The sequence below is a fragment of the Apteryx rowi genome, unplaced genomic scaffold (genome assembly GCF_003343035.1).
Source record: "Apteryx rowi isolate R43461 unplaced genomic scaffold, aptRow1 scaffold_515, whole genome shotgun sequence".
Lineage (NCBI taxonomy): Eukaryota > Metazoa > Chordata > Aves > Apterygiformes > Apterygidae > Apteryx > Apteryx rowi.
In genome coordinates, this window is record NW_020450778.1 from 425284 (window position 1) to 443580 (window position 18297).

Here is an 18297-nt window from a genome sequence, read left to right on the forward strand (position 1 = left end):
CCGGCAGCACCGCCCCCGCGCTGCCCGCGTGGAGGCCCTGGGGCAGGGCCCTGGCTCGGGGGCATGCCGCCACGGCGCCTGTTCCGCCGAGGGCGGCCGGGTGGGCACGGCCCGCAGCGACGCAGAGGAGCCCCCCGCGCCCTGCCGCCCCCGGGCAACGGCGCCCCGCGGGCTGGCGGCGTCCCGGGGGGAGTTCCCCTCCCCGACTCGCCCCGCCCTGGCGAGCAGCCCCTCGCCAGGGCAGCAAGGCCGCAGTCTCCCCGGCAGCCCCGCGGCCGCAGCCCCCGCCTTCGCCCGCCTGCCAGCCCCTCCCACGCCACCAGCCCGGGCGGCGGGACCCACCCCCCCCGGGCCTCGCGGGCAGGATGGTACGGCCCAGGGGGACTCCCCCCGCCCAGTGCCTTACCGTGGGTCCGCCAGGGCTTGCGACGCTCACGGGGCACGGCGGGGTGGGGCTAATCCTTAAAGGAGCATGCACCAGCGGCACGCATTAAAGGGGCAGCGCTCCGCTCGGCCCCGGCACGCCGGGGCTATTCCGAGCGCGGGGTCTGCGTCCAGCCGGTGTCGGCCACTTCGGCGGGTGGGGGTGGGGGTGGCATAGGGAGGTAGGGCTGGCCCAGCATGTAGGCGCTGCATCCCACTGGGCACTTCCAGGCTCCAGGCAGTGCCCATTCATTTGGGTATTTATATATATTGCACATATATATAGTTTTATACTATATGATTGAAACTGCATTACAGAATCAATAAATATACTGTATATATTTAGGGCAGCAGTGCTGCTGTGGTGTTGGTGTACTGTTCACCACAGATCTTGGTTGAACTGCAAGTGTGGGTAAGCGATTTTTGCATTAAGAGTAACTGTAGTTCACTTTACAGGAGGCTACATTGCTAGCCTGAGTGGAGAGCTGTTGTAAAGGCACATGAATGACATGGGAGTTTCTTGTAATATAGCACACATTCATCTGGTTGATGGATTGCTATTTTATTATTTGTTCTTGGACCACTAAAATATTGCAGCTGGTGGTAACAGGTAAAAACTGTCTGCATTTAGCTGAAAAGTATGTAGCAGCTTTAGATAAGGCATAGAAATGTCAACTCCTTAAAAGTTTCAGCCCTCTCGCTACACTTGTGATTCCAAAGGAAGAGCAAACCGCCTGGGAAATCAGAGCTGATACAATCATAGCTTCTAAAAGAAAGGGAGAAGCACAAAGAGGGGTTTGCATGATGTATACTGCCTCCTGTGACATTAGGGTGCTGAAAAAAATGTTTAAAGAATCAAATCCTGTCTCCTCCTTCTCAAAAGGAATATGTTCCTCTGCAGCATCCCTGCCACACTTCCCAGATGCAGTTCATCTGACCAAAGGCTGATGTCTGGTGCTGTTTTAGACACTGTATTCCTTGGCAGTAAATCTTCTTGACTGCTCCCCCTTCACAGCTTTGAAATTCACATCACATCTATGGCCAGATCTGTGTTAGCAAGTAGCATGGCTCAACAGGAACAAATCTCTAAAGTGATACAGGTGGGGCTGGAGATCCAAGATCTACACCAAACATGTTTGAGGGGTTTACTTTGAATTATCTCTTCCCTGACCCCATGAACTGAACGCCAATTAGTGCAAGTGCATTAGGTATGCTCTTCAGGCACATCTACTAGCTTAGTTTCCTCTGAGAGGAGTCTAGTTTGCACACTCTGAGACTGTTCTGCAATATGAACCAAAGCACAGTAAGTGAGGATGACTGGAAGATTCACTTTGAAAGCACACTTCTGATATCAATTCAGGCACTAATGTGGAAGCACCCTACATCTGGCAGGCAGCTGCATTAACATGTCAACACTTGAAAAGCCATTGACATGACCACTTATACATAGAGCCCTACGCTGCATGTGTTATGTAAAGCTGATGAAAAACATTTCATTCTTCTAGATGTCTGCCTTATGATATTGCTGTCTACTTGCCTGCAAGATGTAGTCAACCTAGGACCAACCTGGCCCTTTCGGTAAGAAGCCCCTGGAACGAAAAACAAGACTCACCAACTATTAAAAAATACTAATCTTATACAAACTTAGCATGATTAAGGGTCAGCAAGAGCATGTGAAAAGAGAGACAGAGGGAGGAGGCTTTTTGAGAGAATCCGCAAAAACATTTGAGAAGAACAGATGGAGACAGTGCTGGTCCTAGGGAAAACATTAGCCTGCACAAAGACATACATAAGAAGAGCGTAGGCAGTGAGATAATAAAGCATGGGGAAAATCCAAAAGCAATCAGAGACTGGGTTGAGATAGGGAGCAGTGAAGAACTGCAGGTGAAGCAGCTTTGACTCATAAACATTTGTGCCAGGATCTTGGGGTGCATCCATGACACCAGCTTATGATGCCAGTTCAGCCTGTCTTACTGGTTTAGGGCAGGGCGACTCAAAGACAGCTCAGTAAGAATGGCCCCACAGCATCCCTTCCTCAGTCTGAACAGCAAGAACAGGCACCACAGGGAATGTACCCAGTCTCATTTCTGCTGCCTGCAGCGACAAGACAAAGAAATATAGCCTCTCTTCTTTTCTCCTCCCTTCCTTCTCTTCTCATGGAAAGATAGTGCCTTTTCCTGGCTCTTGGCTCCCTTCAGGCACACTAAGGCTCCTGCAGAACAGCACTATAACTCTGCACACCATTGAACAGTTCCAACATTAAGCAACCCTTCAATCTGCTGAAAATGTGACAGTATCATTTGCACTAGTCTGAAGATAGCCTGTAGGAGGCCTTGAAGAAGCATCTTCCACAGCTTGACTTTCAGTCACAGTTTGCCATTGTCCTAAGGCTAGAGAGTGAGGTGTGGCCGTCCCCCCACCAGAAGGAATAGGAAGAGACCTTGCAGGGTGAGGCTTTCTGGGTCTTAGACCCAGAGTGAAAGAACCAGGAGCAAAAGTGACGGGCGAGTGAAGAGTTAACAGGACTGAAGTTTGTCAGTTGATATGCAGAAGAACTGATAGCACAAGAGCTGACGTGCACAAAGCTGTTGAACAGAGGAGTTAACAGGACTAAGGAAGTCTACCAACCGATATGCGCAAGGACTGATATGCGCAAGGCTGCGGAATGGAAGCATTAACAAGACTGAAGAAGTCTGCCACCTGGAATCYGCACGGACCCCCGGGGAGGGAAGAAACAATAGGGAGGTGTTGGGGTCTTGCCTCGCTAGCAGGGTCCTCCCAAGCAGACAAACAAACAGTCCTGTGATTGTGAAACTTGCYAAAAGTCAGCAAAAGCAGTGTTTGCCCAGAGCCCCAGCTGTATAAAAGGAGACTTGGGAGCTAGGAGAGTTTGAGCAGGGACGGGAACGTGACCTGACGATGGGGAACGTGACCTGACCATCCTCTCTGGCTGGACCGTGGGTATCCCCCCCCCTCCCCTTTTCCTGGAACGCTGGGTTAAGGTAACTCCTCGAGGTTGAGAGCCCCCTCACTAGGAGAGTGAACAAGAAAGCTTTCAAGTAGGGATAAGCAGTCCTTCCAATTAATAACGCAGTAATCGACRGTTTCAGGYTATCCTTTCTAAATTAGTAACTGCTGGTTTTGTGTTATCCTTTCTAAATTAGTAATCGCATTATTTTAATGGATGTTACTAATCCAAGAACTTGTGTGAGGAAATAAACATCTTTATTATTATTATTATTATATTACTGTCTCAGTCGTTGCTATCGAACCTTCATAGCATGACAGTGTGACAAAAAGTCAGATGTTCATTTTTCCCTTTCAGTGCTAAGAAACTGTGCTGCAACTAGAGGAATCAGAAGTGGCAGAAGAGGCAAAGCATCCAGGACCACCAAAGTTATAACTGTCGGTGGGTGAGTATCCGGCTGAAGCCACAATTGTTTCTGTTTGCAGAAAGCATAAAAAGGCAGAAAGCAAATGGTCTGACCTAAAGTCAGGAAAGAAGACTTCAGCCTGTTCAGGGACCTCCCTGGAAGAATTCCATGGGATAAAACCCTGAGGGAAGAGGGATCCAAGAGAGATGGTTGATATTCAAGGATCACCTCCTCCAAGCTCAAGAATGGTCCATCCTGATGAGCAGGAAATCAAGCAAAGGCAGCAGGAGGCCTGCATAGATGAACAAGGAGCTCCTGACTAAACTGAAACATGGAAAGGAAGTGTACAAGAAGTGTAAGCTGGGGGAGGTGACCCAGGAGGGATATAGAGACACTGTACAAGCATGCAGAGATGCGGTTAAGGGAGCTAAAGCCCACCTAGAAACTGGCGGGGAACGTGAAAGGCAAAAAGACTTCTATAAGTATATAAGCAGCAAAAGGAAGGCTAGGGAAAATCTGGGCCCACTACTAAATGAGGCAGGGGCCCTGGTGACAAAGGATACCAAAAAGGCAGAGATGCTGAATGCCTTCTTCGCCTCAGCCTTTACTGGTAATACTGGCCCTTAGGAATTGCAAGCCCCTGAGACCAGAGGGGAAGGCCCTTGGCGAGGGAGGATCACATTAGGGACCACTTAAACAAACTGGATATACACAAGTCCTTGGGCCCCCACAGGATGCACCTGTGAGTTCAGAGGGAGCAGGCTGATGTCACTGCAAAGCCACTCTTGATTATCTTTGAAAGGTCATGGCAATTGGGAGAGGTTCCTGAGGACTGGAGGAGAGCAAATGTCACCCCTGTCTTCAAGAAGGGCAAGAAGGAGGATCAGCGAAACTGCAGGCCAGTCAGCCTCGCCTTGATCCCTGGGAAGGTGATGGAACAAATAAGTGGTCAGTGAGGTGGACTGAAAACTGGTGGAACTGCTGGGCTCAGAGGCTTGTGATCAGCGACATGAAGTCTGGCTGGAGGCTAGTTACTGGTGGTGTCCCCTAGGGGTTGATATTGGGTCCAATGCTATTTAACATCTTTATTAATGACTTGGATGATGGGACCAAATTCACCCTCAGCATGTTTGCTGACGACACAAAACTGGGAGGAGTGGCTGATACACCAGAGGGCTGTGCTGCCATTCAGAGAGATATGGACAGGCTGGAGAGTTGGGCGGAGAGGAACCTCATGAAGTTCAACAAAGGCAAGTGCAGAGTCCTGCACCTGGCGAGGAATTGCGCTAGTGCAGGCTGGGAGCTGACCAGCTGGAGAGTGGCTCTGCAGAGAACTAGTGGACAGCAAGATGAACATGAACCAGTAACGTGCCCTTGCGGCAAAGATGGTCAAAGGTATCCTGGGCTGCATTAGGAAGAGTGTGGCCAGCAGGTCGAGGGAGGTGATCCTCCCCCTCTTCTCACTCCTGGTGAGGCCACATCTGGAGTACTGTGATCAATTCTAGGCTCCCCGATACAAGAAAGACATGGATTTACTGGAATGAGTCCAGCGAATGAGGCTGCAGAGGTGATTAAGGGACTGCAGCAGCTGGCATATGAGGAGAGGCTGAGAGAGCAGGGACTGTTTAGCCTGGAGAAGAGAAAGCTGAGGAGGGGGATCTTATCGATATGTATAAATATCTGAAGGGAGGGTGTAAAGATGGAGCCAGACTCTTCTCAGTGGTGCCCAGAGACAGGACAAGAGACAATGGGCACAAACTGAACCACAGCAACATTTCCATTTATTTCCATTTATTATGTTCCATTTGAACATAAGAAATCACATTTTTCCTTGTGAGGGTTGTTGAACACTGGGACAGGTTGCCCAGAAAGGTTGTGGAGCCTTCATCCTTGGAGATATTCAAGACCTGACTGGACACAGTCCTGGGCAACCTGCTCTAGCTGACCCTGCTTAAGCATGGGGGTTGGATCAGATGATTTCCAGAGGTACCTTCCAACCCCAACTATTCTGTGATTCTGTGATTCTGTAAAATCAGCATAGTAAAGTGAATGGGCCCTTGCATGCAAAGTGTAAATATTTTGGCAGTGAGAACTGAAATATCAAAGAGCCTCAGTAACTCTTGGAGAGGTGAGGAAAGCAGACTGTACAGCCCCAGAAAAGGCTATTCTGGGCCCTGCATCCCTCCACCATTGTCAGCCTGAAGGTAGCTGGTACCCTGCTGAAGGCCCTGAGCCTGATGGAGACCACTGACAGAACGGAGGTCTCTGCCTAGCCATTTCCCCATCCTACAAATTCATTATTCTTTTCCAATTGTAGAACTTTACACTTGCCTTATTAAATTGTGTTCTATTCTTTCAGGCCATTTCTGCCACTTATGAAGATCATTTGAATACTAATTTTGCTTTCCAAATTCATTGCAACCCCTCACAGGCTAGTGTTGTCTGCAAATTTAATAAGCACACTTTCTAAACCACTGTATAAATCACTGAAGAAACTATTAAATAGTACCACTCAGAGGACAGATCTGTGCAGAACTTCTTCTTGATACAATTCTCCTGTTAGACAATGTATCATTGAAAACCAATCTTAGATTAGGGTTTTCTAATCAGCATCAAACTCTCCTAACAGTATTTTTAGTAGATCTATCTACCTGTTTTCCAATGTTTCCTAGCTTGTTTATAAGACTATCAGATGCAACAGAATCAAAATCCGTACCGAAGTCAAGATACATGACATCTATTGCTACTTCCTTATCCACAAGGCCTGTTACTTCACCATGAAAGACTGGTTTGACATGTTGGGGTTTTTTTGACAAATCTGAGTTGTCTACTTGCTGTTTACTTCTAGACAGTAAAGTAAAGCTGACTGGCCAGTAATTCCTCAGATACTTTTTTAAAAAATAGCTAATATGTTTACCATTTTCCAGTCTTCTGAATCTCTCCATCCTCTGCAGATTCTCAAAGATAAGTGCTACTTGTTCTGAGATTGCTTCAGCTAGTTTTCCAACCATCACAGAATGAATTTCATCTGGCCCAGCTGGTCTGAAAGTATTGAACTTACCTAAGGACTTACAGACCTAATATTTTCATACTTCAGAATGACTTTTTACCCACTTGTCATTGGTTCTAGCCCCCATCACAGTGAAGACAAATGACAAACACTTTGTAACTTCTCAGTATCATTGGTAGACAGTTATTCCTTTTCACTGAACAGAAGGCCCATCCTTTTACTGGTCTTCCCCTTAGTACCTATGTACTGATGTAATGGTTTTGTTACTCTTGATGTCTCTGGCTTATTCTAGCTTGCTTTGTGCCCTGGCAGCTGTAACCATGCTGGTATTAACTCTGTCATTACTAAGACTGAAGGGAAATAAGAAATAAAAACATCTTATGAAACCAGTAGCGATAAAGAGGTCCATGACCCTTAATAACAGGGTTGTAACAGAAGACTGAAAAGTCCTTCTAGATCATTCCCCTGCCCTGATCCCATGGTCAAGCTTAACTGTGTCCTGCTTGATGGGTATTTGTCTGGCTGTTCTTAACTCCCAACAACAGAGATTCTATACACCTTTCCAGCGTTTCTCTTAGCATTAACAAGTTTTCCTAAGGTATCTAAGTTATCTAAGTCATACTGCCATATTGCAATTTAAGCATGTTTCTTCTGTTCTTTTTCACCACAGATACAATAATTATTCCTTTTCTCTTAGAAGTATCCTGGTATGTACTTGAGGTCAGTTGCCACGTCTCCCTTAATTCTTTCTTTAGACTAAACATTGCCACTTTGTTTTCAGTCCTCCTACTTAGATGGACTACTAGATCGTCCTACTTAGATTAGAGTACTTGTTCTGCTCTCTGAACCCTCCCCGATATTTGCATGCTTCATAGCAGTGTGGTACCCAAATTGGACACTCTATTCCTGCGAACATCACACGAGTACAAAGTAGAGCTAAAAGCTTATTTCACCTATCTTACAGACTATCTTTCTATCTATGCATACTTATATGATGTGTGCCTTTTTGGCAAAAGCACTACATTGCTGATGTATGTTCTGCTTTTTTCCAGTGCAGATGGTATTTTGTGAACTCTGACATCATGTGAAGCTTTACATTATGTTTGTTGAAGCAGCCTGAGGATCTTTTGGCCCTGAATATTCCCCTTTTTTGGCATACTGAACCTTTGAAAAACTAAATCCTGGGTCTAATTTGTTCTATTTTCTCTCTTGAGCATTTTGACCCGATTTCACATAAAACAAAACATCTCCGGAAGCATTTGTGGTCCCATGGGGCCAGGATGAGAGTCGGGAACAATCCGGTTCTCCTCTTTGACCCATCGCTTCCCCGTGGTCTGATCTCAAAGAAATTACCTTGTTTTCTGTGGCCTGGTTCCCCCACGTACAAAACGCCTCTGGTTGGAAAGCGGCCCAGCCGCGGTGGGAGGCAGCAGAAGGATCCAGGAGGATCGGCCCTCTGCACACAGGCCCCTGGCAGCCCCTCGACCAGCCGAGGCTCCCAGCGCGGCCGGCCGGGCCTTCCCCGGGCCGGGCCTCCTCTCGGGCCGGGCCTCCTCTCGGGCCAGGCCTCCCCCCGGGCCAGCCCGCGGCCGGGCCCTGCCGCGGCACCTCCCGCCCGGGTCGGGGCAGCCAATGGCGGGCGGCGGCGGGCGGGACAGGCAGACGCCCCGACGGGGGCCTGCGACGGGGCGGTGAGGCTGGGGCCGGCAGCAGATCGCCGGGCCATGCCGCAGCACAGCACCCTGTTCCACTTGGTCGCCGGAGGGTGAGTGGCGCCGCGCGGGGCGGGAGCGGAGCTGGGAGGCCCGGGGCGGCCGCGGTTGCTCCCCGGGCTGGCAACGCCGGGCCGCGGCGCTCCCCCTGCTGCGGGGCGCCTCAGGCCCGAGGCTCGTCCCCTTCTCGCCGAGCCGGCCCGGGCCGCCTGGCAGAGGCGCCCTGCTCACCTCGGGGCCTGGGGGGTGCGGGGCCCTTTCCAGCTCCCCGCCTGCCTCCCAGCCGGGGGCTCCTGGCGGCCGCTGGTCCTGGGGCTTGTGCTGCATCCGTGTCCATGGCCCGCCAGCGCCTCTGGCTCCTGCTGGGGACGCTGGGACCTGGGCAAGTGACCTGCACTCCCCACTTTTCCACGGTTGTATTTCACCCCGGGGATGGCAGAGCCACGTGTCCCTCTGTCCAGGAAGAGCTGTCAGAGAGCTCAGGGAGGAGGGGGCCTGCCTTTCCCCGCTCTGGCTCCTGCTTGTGTCCTGCAATTTCCACCCATGCTTTCTTCGCTGTTCCACATTCAGATACAGGCTTATCCATAAGGCACACTCCTGTAGCACCTTGTGTGAATGCATGGTTCTGTAGTTTGGGAGGAGAGGGAGCCTCCTTGCGAAGTCGTAGCGGTCTCAGACTGATTTTTCATTCAACCCGAGTTCATCATGGATGGTGGGGAAAGGGAGCAAGGTGCTGAGCGGGGAGTGAGAGCTGCAACAAGGCCGCTTTAGTAGAGCAAATCATGGAGCATCTTTGTCTTTGGGCGGGCGGCCAGCACTTAATGGTTGCATGTCTCAGATTCCTGCATGTCTTTTCTGGGTTTAGATGGTGCAGCTGATTCTGGTGAGTCAGACATTTGGAGTGCTCATCCCAGCCGTGCCTCTGAATTCACCCTTGAGCAAAGCCCTTCTCACTATGTGTTTCATTCCTCCTCTCCTTAAGAAACATCTATCATTAAGCCTCAAAACAATAACAGACTTTAAGTTTATGATGTCCTAAAGCAGAAGATATCCTGGCCCTCCAGACTTTTCCAAGTAACTGTTTAATTTAATTGTCTAAATAAATGCCTAATCCCTTTTTGAATTCTACCAACCTTTTGGAGTCCATATTACAATGAGTTCCAGAGTCTAACATGTACAATAAAAAATATCATTTAATTGATTTTAATTAGTTAATTTCCAGTTTTCTGCAGTTCATATAATTGTTGTGCTATGTCGATCTTTGCTTATGTATACTTGCCTTCTCCGTTGCCTGTATTATTTTGTATACCTTATTCTCTTCTATGAATTTCTTCTCTGAACTAGAAAGTCACTGTATCTTAACTTTTTTTCATAAAGAGGTTTCTTTAAGCTTTCCCTCATCCTCATTTTCCACTATGGTTCTTAAAAAAAAAACTATGCAAAAGTTTGGCGAGTGACAGTTTTGTATCCTGCCCCAGCCCATTGAGCAATAATCCTCAAATGACAGTTAGTTAAAACCCAAAAGATAAATAAGAAGTTTGGATTATTGCTGCAATGTTTAATTAATATTATTGTTTTACCTGATTAAACAGATCTCATTGATGAAGGAGCAGTTGTTCATTTTTCTCTTCTAGTTGAGAACTAGGGAACATCAAATGGAATTTGTGAGAGATTTGTTCAAACTAACATAAAAAAGTAGCTCTTAACACAGTGTGCAGTTAAACTGAGGAACTCCTGGCCACAGGACATTAGAGGGTAAAAGCTTTTTACATGAGTCCAAAAAGCATTTAGACAGATTAATGCAGAAAAATGAATTGAAGGCTATTAAATATTCCAACACATCTGGCTGAGGAAATCCCTGAGCTGAAATTTGCAGGAAGCTGGGAGTCTATTCTGGAGAAGAGGTGTATGTTACTCTCTACTCCTACTCTTCTGTAGGTAACTGTTACTAGCTTGTGTCCTAGACAGAATCCTGGGTTAAAGGAGATTTGGTCTGACCTAGTACTGCCATTCCTAAATGAAGATTCTCAAGTCATCTCCATTTTCTGGCTAGCCTAAATAAATGTAAATTACCAGTAAAACTTGTCACCTCAGTGCATAGCCTTTTCAGATCATTAAACAATGTTAATGGTGCTTTTTATATGCCTGCTAATCCTCTTTCTCCAGCCCTCAGGTTTCTTGTGCTCTTTTCTGCCACCTCAAACTTTCCAGTTTTCCTTTTAAAATGTGAAAACAAGATGTAGAGGCAGTATTGTTTTCTAAGATGAAATTATCTGCCTTCTCCTTCCATAACCCTTTTTGCCATTGCTTTGTTCTGGGAGCATGTTATACTGGTTGTCCACTGCTGCTCTCCCTGCTATTTTGCAGGAATTGCCTTTTTGCCTGTTTCTAGACTCATGACTTCAGGATTTTGGTTTTATTAAAACAATCCATGTAAGCCCAGCATAATGGTCCTTTGTGACTGCTCAGTTCCATATGTTCTCTCATTATTTACCACTCATTGCAGCTCTGTTTGTTATTTGCCACTGTGACAATCTTTGTCACCCATGGATTTTATCAGGATTTAAATGTTACCTCCTGGATGTTGATGGAAATACTGAAAATTATTAGATCTGGAGCTAGTTTTCCTAGGCTCTTGCTTGAGCACTGCTATTTGATTCCTTATAATTTTGGGGGGGGGAGGTGGAAGGGAGGAAAGTGGAAGGTTGGGTTTTTGTTTGTTTCTTTGTTCTTTTTTTTTAAGATTTTGTGGTCCAATTTTAATCCATTTAGCATATATGCCATAGATAGAGTGTTAAGGCTATAAGGGCAGTTTTGTGAGGTATCAAGGCCGCTCTTTACAAAAACTGAAGTATTTTACATCTTTGTAGTTACTTTTGTCAGCTTTTTTTAGTTCGATAAGTTCCATAAAGAATGATATAAGCCCTCTACCAACATTGACTAATACAAAGTGTCTTAAGTCTATAGTGATTTGATTCTGTAATTCTCTCCTGGCATGAATCTCAATTTATATAGCCTTTAGCAGCATAAATCATTACAAATACACTTTTTTTTTTAGTAATTATCACTCTTTTAGGTTAGCAGACTTTCCCAGTGCTCTAAGATTTATTAAGCATTTAAATCTGTAGGCAAGAAGTGTCCTCAGTCAGCTCTTTTTAGTATCCTTGGCCACAGGTTTTTCATGCCTGCTGATTTTTTAAATGTTTGTTTCTACTAGATTTCATTCCATTTTGCCTTCATTAATATTGGACCAAAAAATAGTTTGCCTCTTTGTGAAGAGAATATGTTGTCTTCTGTTTCTCCTGAAACCACAGAATTTTGAAAATGTATGCCTTTCATACGTTGAGGGTAGCTGTACTATCTTCTAGTGCATGATAAGACATCACAGTTAAGATCTCTTTTTCTGAACAATTAGAACACTTTATTTCCATAGCTTTAGTTTAGTCAGGGTTCTTTGCTCCCTGAAAAATTCCCCTTAGTCTTGCCATTTAGCCATACTGGCTTAGAAATCCTCCCTTCTCCTTGGACTTTCTAACTGCTGGTTAAACAACCACCATGTTAAGGAGTAACAATTTCTTTAATTCTTACTGTTGCTTTTAAAATTCTTCCCTATTAGCTACACCTTTTGGTAGCTTAAGGAAGTTGGACTCAGGAAACTTTCATATACATGTGGGGAATGGACTCAAATTCATATCCTCACCATGCTTAGGCAGGGCTTGGGGCCACCGTAGTGCAAAACACAGTTTGCTCTTTCCAGGGGCTTCTTGAAGAAGCACAGATATTACATAAAGTTGTGTCTCCTCGTGCACAGTTCCAGAGAGAAATCGTTAGGGTACCAAGCAGTTGCTTCTGTAAATGTAGTCCTATTGTACTTTTTGCTGAGCTTTTAGGTAAGAAGTTGAAACTGTTCTTGTGGTAGCATTTATTCAGACTTCTGAGACTCCTCGATCTGTCACCACTGCACTCAATTCTTTCCTGAGCTGGAAACTACACTTCTAATCCAGAAAACAACAGGCATGTAAGTCTGGAGTCTGTGCCAGGCAAATCATTAGAAACTATGGTAAAGAACAGGACTGTTAGCCACCTGAATAAATACGGTCTATTTGGGAAGAATCAGTGTGGCTTTTGTAAAAGGAAGCCCTGCCTTGCTTAACTCCTGGATGGTTAAATAGGCTGTCTTGGATTCCATACTTGAGCTGCTTGTTCATCCAGAGGACGTGAGCCTGGATGCTTAGTCTTGTGCTTGTGTTGTCTTCTGAACCCAAGTTACCTTCTTTGGTCAGGTTCTGTCTGATCCCCAGACTCCCACTGCTGAGGAAAAATGTTGCTGATTGTCATCACAGCTGTACAGAACTGTAAAGGGCTTGAGAAAGCAGCAGGTGTGCAATGGAGTAGCATAAGTAGTTGCTGGTATTGCTATCTGCAGATCCTGTTTTTAGACTCATTCAGCTGCTAGAACGTCACCTCTTGGACTTTGTTGCAATAGGTACCAAGGCCTATTTTTTTTCCTAACCTGCAAGCAGCAATAAATGAAGCACCAGAAGTAAAGACATATGTGAGCTGTTCAATATATGTGCTCTGGGCTGTAGAGATTGTTTCAAACTTAATTCTTCAGCACTCTAGCCATTTACTGTCCTGTATCTTTACATGTGATTCTCTTGATATACTTGGTTCTTCCCTGATATCCTGTCCCTCTTTAGCTGACTTTTCTTTCTTTGGATCTAGAATGAGCATTTTTACCTTTTGTCCCTTGTGAAACAAAGTGAGTTTGGCTATAGCAGAGATGAAAGTCTCCTTGTAAAAGTCTCTGCCTGGCTATATTATTCAAGTTGTGGTCATTGCACACAAATTCATCTCAAAACAGTCTTTCAGGTATTACCTAAATAAGCTGTGGAAGAACAGAGTTCTCAGTTAGAAGATCTGAAGGGGCAAAAGCTGGGAACTGAATAGATCAGTTCTATGGTTCTGATTTGTCCCCGGATGGCAAAAAGGGGAAAAGAGGGTACATGTCCTCTCAACATTTTTGAAGTATGATTAGGTTGATTGATGGTTCTTGAGTTCCAAAAATAGCTTCTGTCTGCTGAAGGTCAGGGTCCTCTTTCATTAGGCAAGCCTGGGGGGTGTGAGCCTGGTTGTTGGCAGAAAATGCAGATCTTACTTACAGGGCCTTGCAAATATGGGACTGAATAGGTTACAGATTGAAAGAAGCAGGCAGGCTGAGGGGTGGGAGAGTTTGTGCTGCCTCTGTCTGAGCCAGTGCTTCTCTGGGGAGGTGTGAGGTACTCTGCCTGGTGATCTCAACTGAAGGCATTGCAGCGAGACTGGGCAGAAGAACTATTTACTCTGGGAAATTCTAAATGCAAAGATCAGCAACTTTGAGCTGAGGGACTTTTGAGTTCCTATGGACTTGGGACTGTTTGTCTCAAATGCTGGTTCCTGAGTGAGGCTGCCAGGAGATGTCCCAAGCTAAGCCATTATTACGTTAATCAATGTCAGAGCAAGAGGTCACATGTGACGCAGGCTGGGGGATCTAAAAGCAACACAGGGAGAGGCAGGGGAAGAGCAGGGTCAGAATTATTGCCTCTTCTTGCACAGGTGTCATTCTTACATATGCTGTTATGCCCTTTTTATGCCCTAGATGTGGTGGCACAGCTGGAGCCATCCTGACCTGCCCCCTTGAAGTGGTGAAGACACGTCTACAGTCATCCCAATTGACACTGCGGCCTGTGTGCCTCCCTGAGATACAGCTGCCGGGTATGAGTGTGAGGCTGATACACCTAGCCCCACCATCCCCTGGAGTGCTCAAGTCGCTGAGGTGAGTAGGATGGGGTAGTGTGCATGTTAGTGGCAGGGAAGTGAAAGTTTGGCCATCAGATGGAGAGAGAGATGGAAGCAGGGTTTGGGTTGAGGCTCTGGGATCTACAGCCATGGTGAGAAGTTTCATACGCACACAGATACAACTCATCACAGTTGATCTGTGCTTTGAACTCTGAGCCTGCAAGGCAACTGCTGGGACTCGGAGAAATTTCACAGCTAGCAGTTTCATCACACCCAGCATGACGCTGTCAGCAAGAATAGGAAGAAACGTCTGAAGGAGAGAGGAGGAGTGGCTGGAAAGAAAATGAGAGTAGGGCAGAAAAAGGATAGCATTGGAGGTGGAGAGAGGAGACTATAGGAAGTACTGAAGGAAGAGGAAGAAGGAACAGGAGAGCCTTCAGCTTAGGTCTTCTCCTGATTTCTCTGTTCATTTCCTTCCATAGGGCCATCCTTGAGAAGGAAGGCATGCGATCCCTGTTCCGAGGTCTGGGCCCAAACCTTGTTGGGGTTGCTCCTTCCCGGTAAGTACTTCTCCCTGAGAATAGCCCATACTGTACACTTTAGAAAGTACTTCTGTAAGAGCTATTACTCCACCTTTGGAAAGCAGCCAGGGTCCTGAGCTCATTGTGCCGCAGGACCCTTTCATCCAGGCACTTTTTAGACCTTCTGATCACAGCTGAAGGGAAAGATGACTGCTGCAGGCCAAGTGCAGGTGATGTCTGAGGTCACATTAGACATACCCATGCTGAGAGTAAGCAAAGTTGGAGTGAGGCCTCACAGCACTGCTGTTCTTGCTCTTCCTAGTGAGCTGTAACCTCTCTGTATTTCTTTTCAACCAGGGCTATCTATTTTGCTGCCTATTCTGGTGTTAAGGAGAGGCTCAATGCTGTTCTTGTACCAGAGTCCAAGAAAGTACACATGCTGTCAGCAGCCTGTGCAGGTGAGCCTCTTCTGTTCCAAATCAGAGCCAAGGGGTCCTTTTGGCTGTGAGCCTGAAATAGATTTCACCTCCTCCCCTTTGCTGCTCCCTTCAGTCCTGCTCCCTCTTCTGAAGCTTTCTCCCTCCCCATCTGCAGCAGCGAGTTTCTTGGGTAAACAAACGTTTTCTCCCTCTTCATTATTCTTAGGCTCATCACTTGAAGTCATGGATTTAGTCTTTAGCTCTATCAGGAAAAGAGCTCCATTCAGGTGTGAGGGGGAAAAGGCAATGTATAATTTAGACCCTTCACAGAATCACATCTCTGGATATTTCACAGTTCCCTACAAAATCATCCACCCTCAAAAGTTTAGCCTATTGTTTCCTGCCTCTTTGTCACAGCTGGGCCTATAGTAGGGTTATGAGTGGGAGGCAGAGGAGCTTAGGAACCACCAGACAAAGGCTGGAATGTGGGGAGGGAGAGAATCAAATAGTCTGCCCTAAATGTCTCCTCTCTCAGGGAACTCAAGGTCTTTCTCGAATTGCAAACACCTGCAGCTTGCCAAGCAGCATTTGTAGAGCCGATATATCAGGAACTCTCCACAAAATGTCAGCATGATCCTGGTGTTCACTGCTGTCTTTCCCTTCTGTTCTCCAGGAGTTACCTCTGCCACACTCACTAACCCTATCTGGTTGGTGAAAACCAGAATGCAACTGGAAGCCAGGTAAGGCTAGCAATATAGAGCCACTCCATGTCAAATTAAGGCTGGTTTGGGGATGGGGTTGGGGATGGGTCTGTGACCTGCCAGCAGACCATGTCTTCAGGGCCTGCTGGGGAAGAGTCATATAGTTGTGTTCACAACAGCATTTTAAGTCAGTGAAGCAATATGCAGTTCTAACCCTCTCTCCTCTCTTCCCCTTTACAGGGTGAAGGGGGAGCTAGGCGGTAATGCCCTCCAGTGTGCCATGCGTGTATACCGCACTGAAGGCCTGCATGGGTTTTACCGTGGAATCAGTGCCTCCTATGCTGGAGTGTCAGAGACCATCATACACTTTGTCATATATGAAGAACTAAAACAGCAGCTGAGGAACAGCTGTCATTCCCTGTCCCCACCGCTAGGACTTCCACCAAACAGCCGTGATTTCTTTGGACTAATGGGAGCTGCTGCTGTCTCCAAAACATGTGCCTCATGCATTGCATATCCACATGGTGAGTGGGCCCACTCTCCTTGCTTCTCTTTCCCTTGATGTATGATACCTTGCCTGTATAATCAGTCTGCTAATGTCCCTTCCCCTTTTGTCTCTCCAGAGGTCATTCGGACACGGTTGCGAGAAGAAGGGTCCCGGTACCGTTCCTTTGTACAGACTCTGCAACTTGTGGTCCATGAAGAGGGACCCCTGGCTTTATATCGAGGGCTCCTGGCCCATTTGATCCGCCAGATTCCCAACACAGCTATCATGATGGCTACTTATGAACTCGTTGTTCATTTGACCTCCTCCACCCTGTGAGTACACTGCAGCACCAGGCTAAGCTCCTGAGACTTGGTCCTTTTCCATGTTCTGAGAGGTGGTGCTTTCCAATGTATAGCAGGACTGGGTGGTGTCTGCAACATCAGGCACAGCATTCTCAGGAATTTATTTTGTGTGAAACTTTCAGCTCCAGTGTGCACAATGTAGTCCTTCTTTCTGGAGACCTGAACTCCTCTAGTGCTTCAAGGTGCCCGTACACTGGTTTGACAGTGCTCCCTGTACAAAGCAAGGCTATGGAACTTAAGGAGGGGGAAGGGAAACAAAGGAGAAAGTGTGGGGGAATCTTAGCCTCAGAATCTTCACTTCATTTGGACTCAGGAACACCCACACGTGGGCACAGCTGGACTTGAAGGCAGGGACTAGAGCAGAGGTGGTGAGATGAGCTGAGATCTTGTGGTGAGACCTTTCATGCCCTCGGAGAGGCTCTTATGCTCTTGCCTACTGTACTGTCCTCTTACTCCTAAAGAGGATTCTTCCACCTTGACTGCCAGCAAAGGTCTTATTGCGGAGTCTTCCTTTGGGTCCTTAGCACAGTGTAGCCATTGGCCATAGGAAATGTTGGGCAGCTGAGTAGTTACACAGCCTCTTCCTTTTGCTGGGTCTGAGGAATTGGACCAAGTAGATGAAGGGAAGAAACACAGCCTGCTATGAAGCACTACCCTAATAGTTCATGCTACTGAGCTCGTAGCCTTGTGTTGCTTACATCTATTGTTCTTGCATCCCCTTCTTACCTGAGCGACAGAAAGAGGAGGGCAACTACTTCCCTCAGAAGTGCTGGGGCCATTACGCTACAAGCTGGAATCCCTGGTGTGAAATATACTTTTATGCTGGTAAAGGAACTGGATCTGGAGAAAAGGTGGACAAAGCAGAGGATTTGGCCTGTTTCTACTGATGACATACTATATGTATGGAAAGAGCCTTATTTTTTCTGTAACCAAAGAATACACTTTGCTACATGTATTACATTTTTCTGCCACAGCCTGGGATGCCTTCTGTTCCCCTATGGGTTCCTAGACCCCATGCGCTGGGAAGCTACGTTGTCTTTACAAAGAGAGTATTTTGACCCTCTAAAAGAACAGGGGGGATGTGTTTTTTCTTGTTCTAACACACGTGCACACATACACACAAACATAATCTTTCACAGAGATATGGCAATTATTTAAGTAAATATATGGGCTGGACAATCTCCAGTCTTACACTAGAAACTACGCTGGCTGTTTCTTTGCCTGCTCATAGTGAAAAAACACAGAAGCCCTGAACATTTTATTTTAAATCCGTTTATTTTAAAATCCATTTCATTTCCTCATCCTTCTTTCCTTCATTCATTTAGTTTAGGAGTATCGACAACTTTACAAAGCGACACAAGCTGCAGTGTTTTGGTTTTTGCATGAAACAAGAATAAACCTCAAACGACAACATTGAAAAAATATACAGTATATATATATATAATATCTGGGGAGTGGGGAGGGGTTGTGAGAGACCCCACTCTGAGCCCTATGCCTGGCTCCTCTTCCA

General features: G+C 46.6%; 1 protein-coding gene across 2 annotated transcripts; it reads left to right on the forward strand.

Moving 5' to 3' along the window:
- The first annotated feature begins 8460 nt into the window (after positions 1–8460).
- LOC112972989 (solute carrier family 25 member 36-like) lies at positions 8461–18213 on the forward strand. 2 transcript variants are annotated; one of them, XM_026080297.1, is made up of 8 exons: positions 8461–8572; positions 14158–14334; positions 14780–14857; positions 15176–15276; positions 15911–15977; positions 16179–16462; positions 16562–16757; positions 17525–18213. In XM_026080297.1, the coding sequence occupies exons 1-8, from the start codon at positions 8532–8534 to the stop codon at positions 17943–17945; spliced, it is 1365 nt and encodes a 454-aa protein (XP_025936082.1). In that variant the 5' UTR covers positions 8461–8531; the 3' UTR covers positions 17946–18213. The 2 variants fall into 2 exon arrangements, with proteins under 2 accessions (XP_025936082.1, XP_025936083.1); XM_026080298.1 differs by having other exon boundaries at positions 16562–17618.
- The last annotated feature ends 84 nt before the right edge of the window (positions 18214–18297 follow it).

Coding starts and splice junctions, on each gene's coding strand:
- LOC112972989 (XM_026080297.1), top strand. CDS start 8,532: ATGCCGCAGCACAGCACCCTGTTCCACTTGGTCGCCGGAGG. Junction 14,858..15,175: donor GTTGGGGTTGCTCCTTCCCG/GTAAGTACTTCT, acceptor CTTTTCAACCAG/GGCTATCTATTTTGCTGCCT. Junction 16,758..17,524: donor CATTTGACCTCCTCCACCCT/GTGAGTACACTG, acceptor CCTGAGCGACAG/AAAGAGGAGGGCAACTACTT.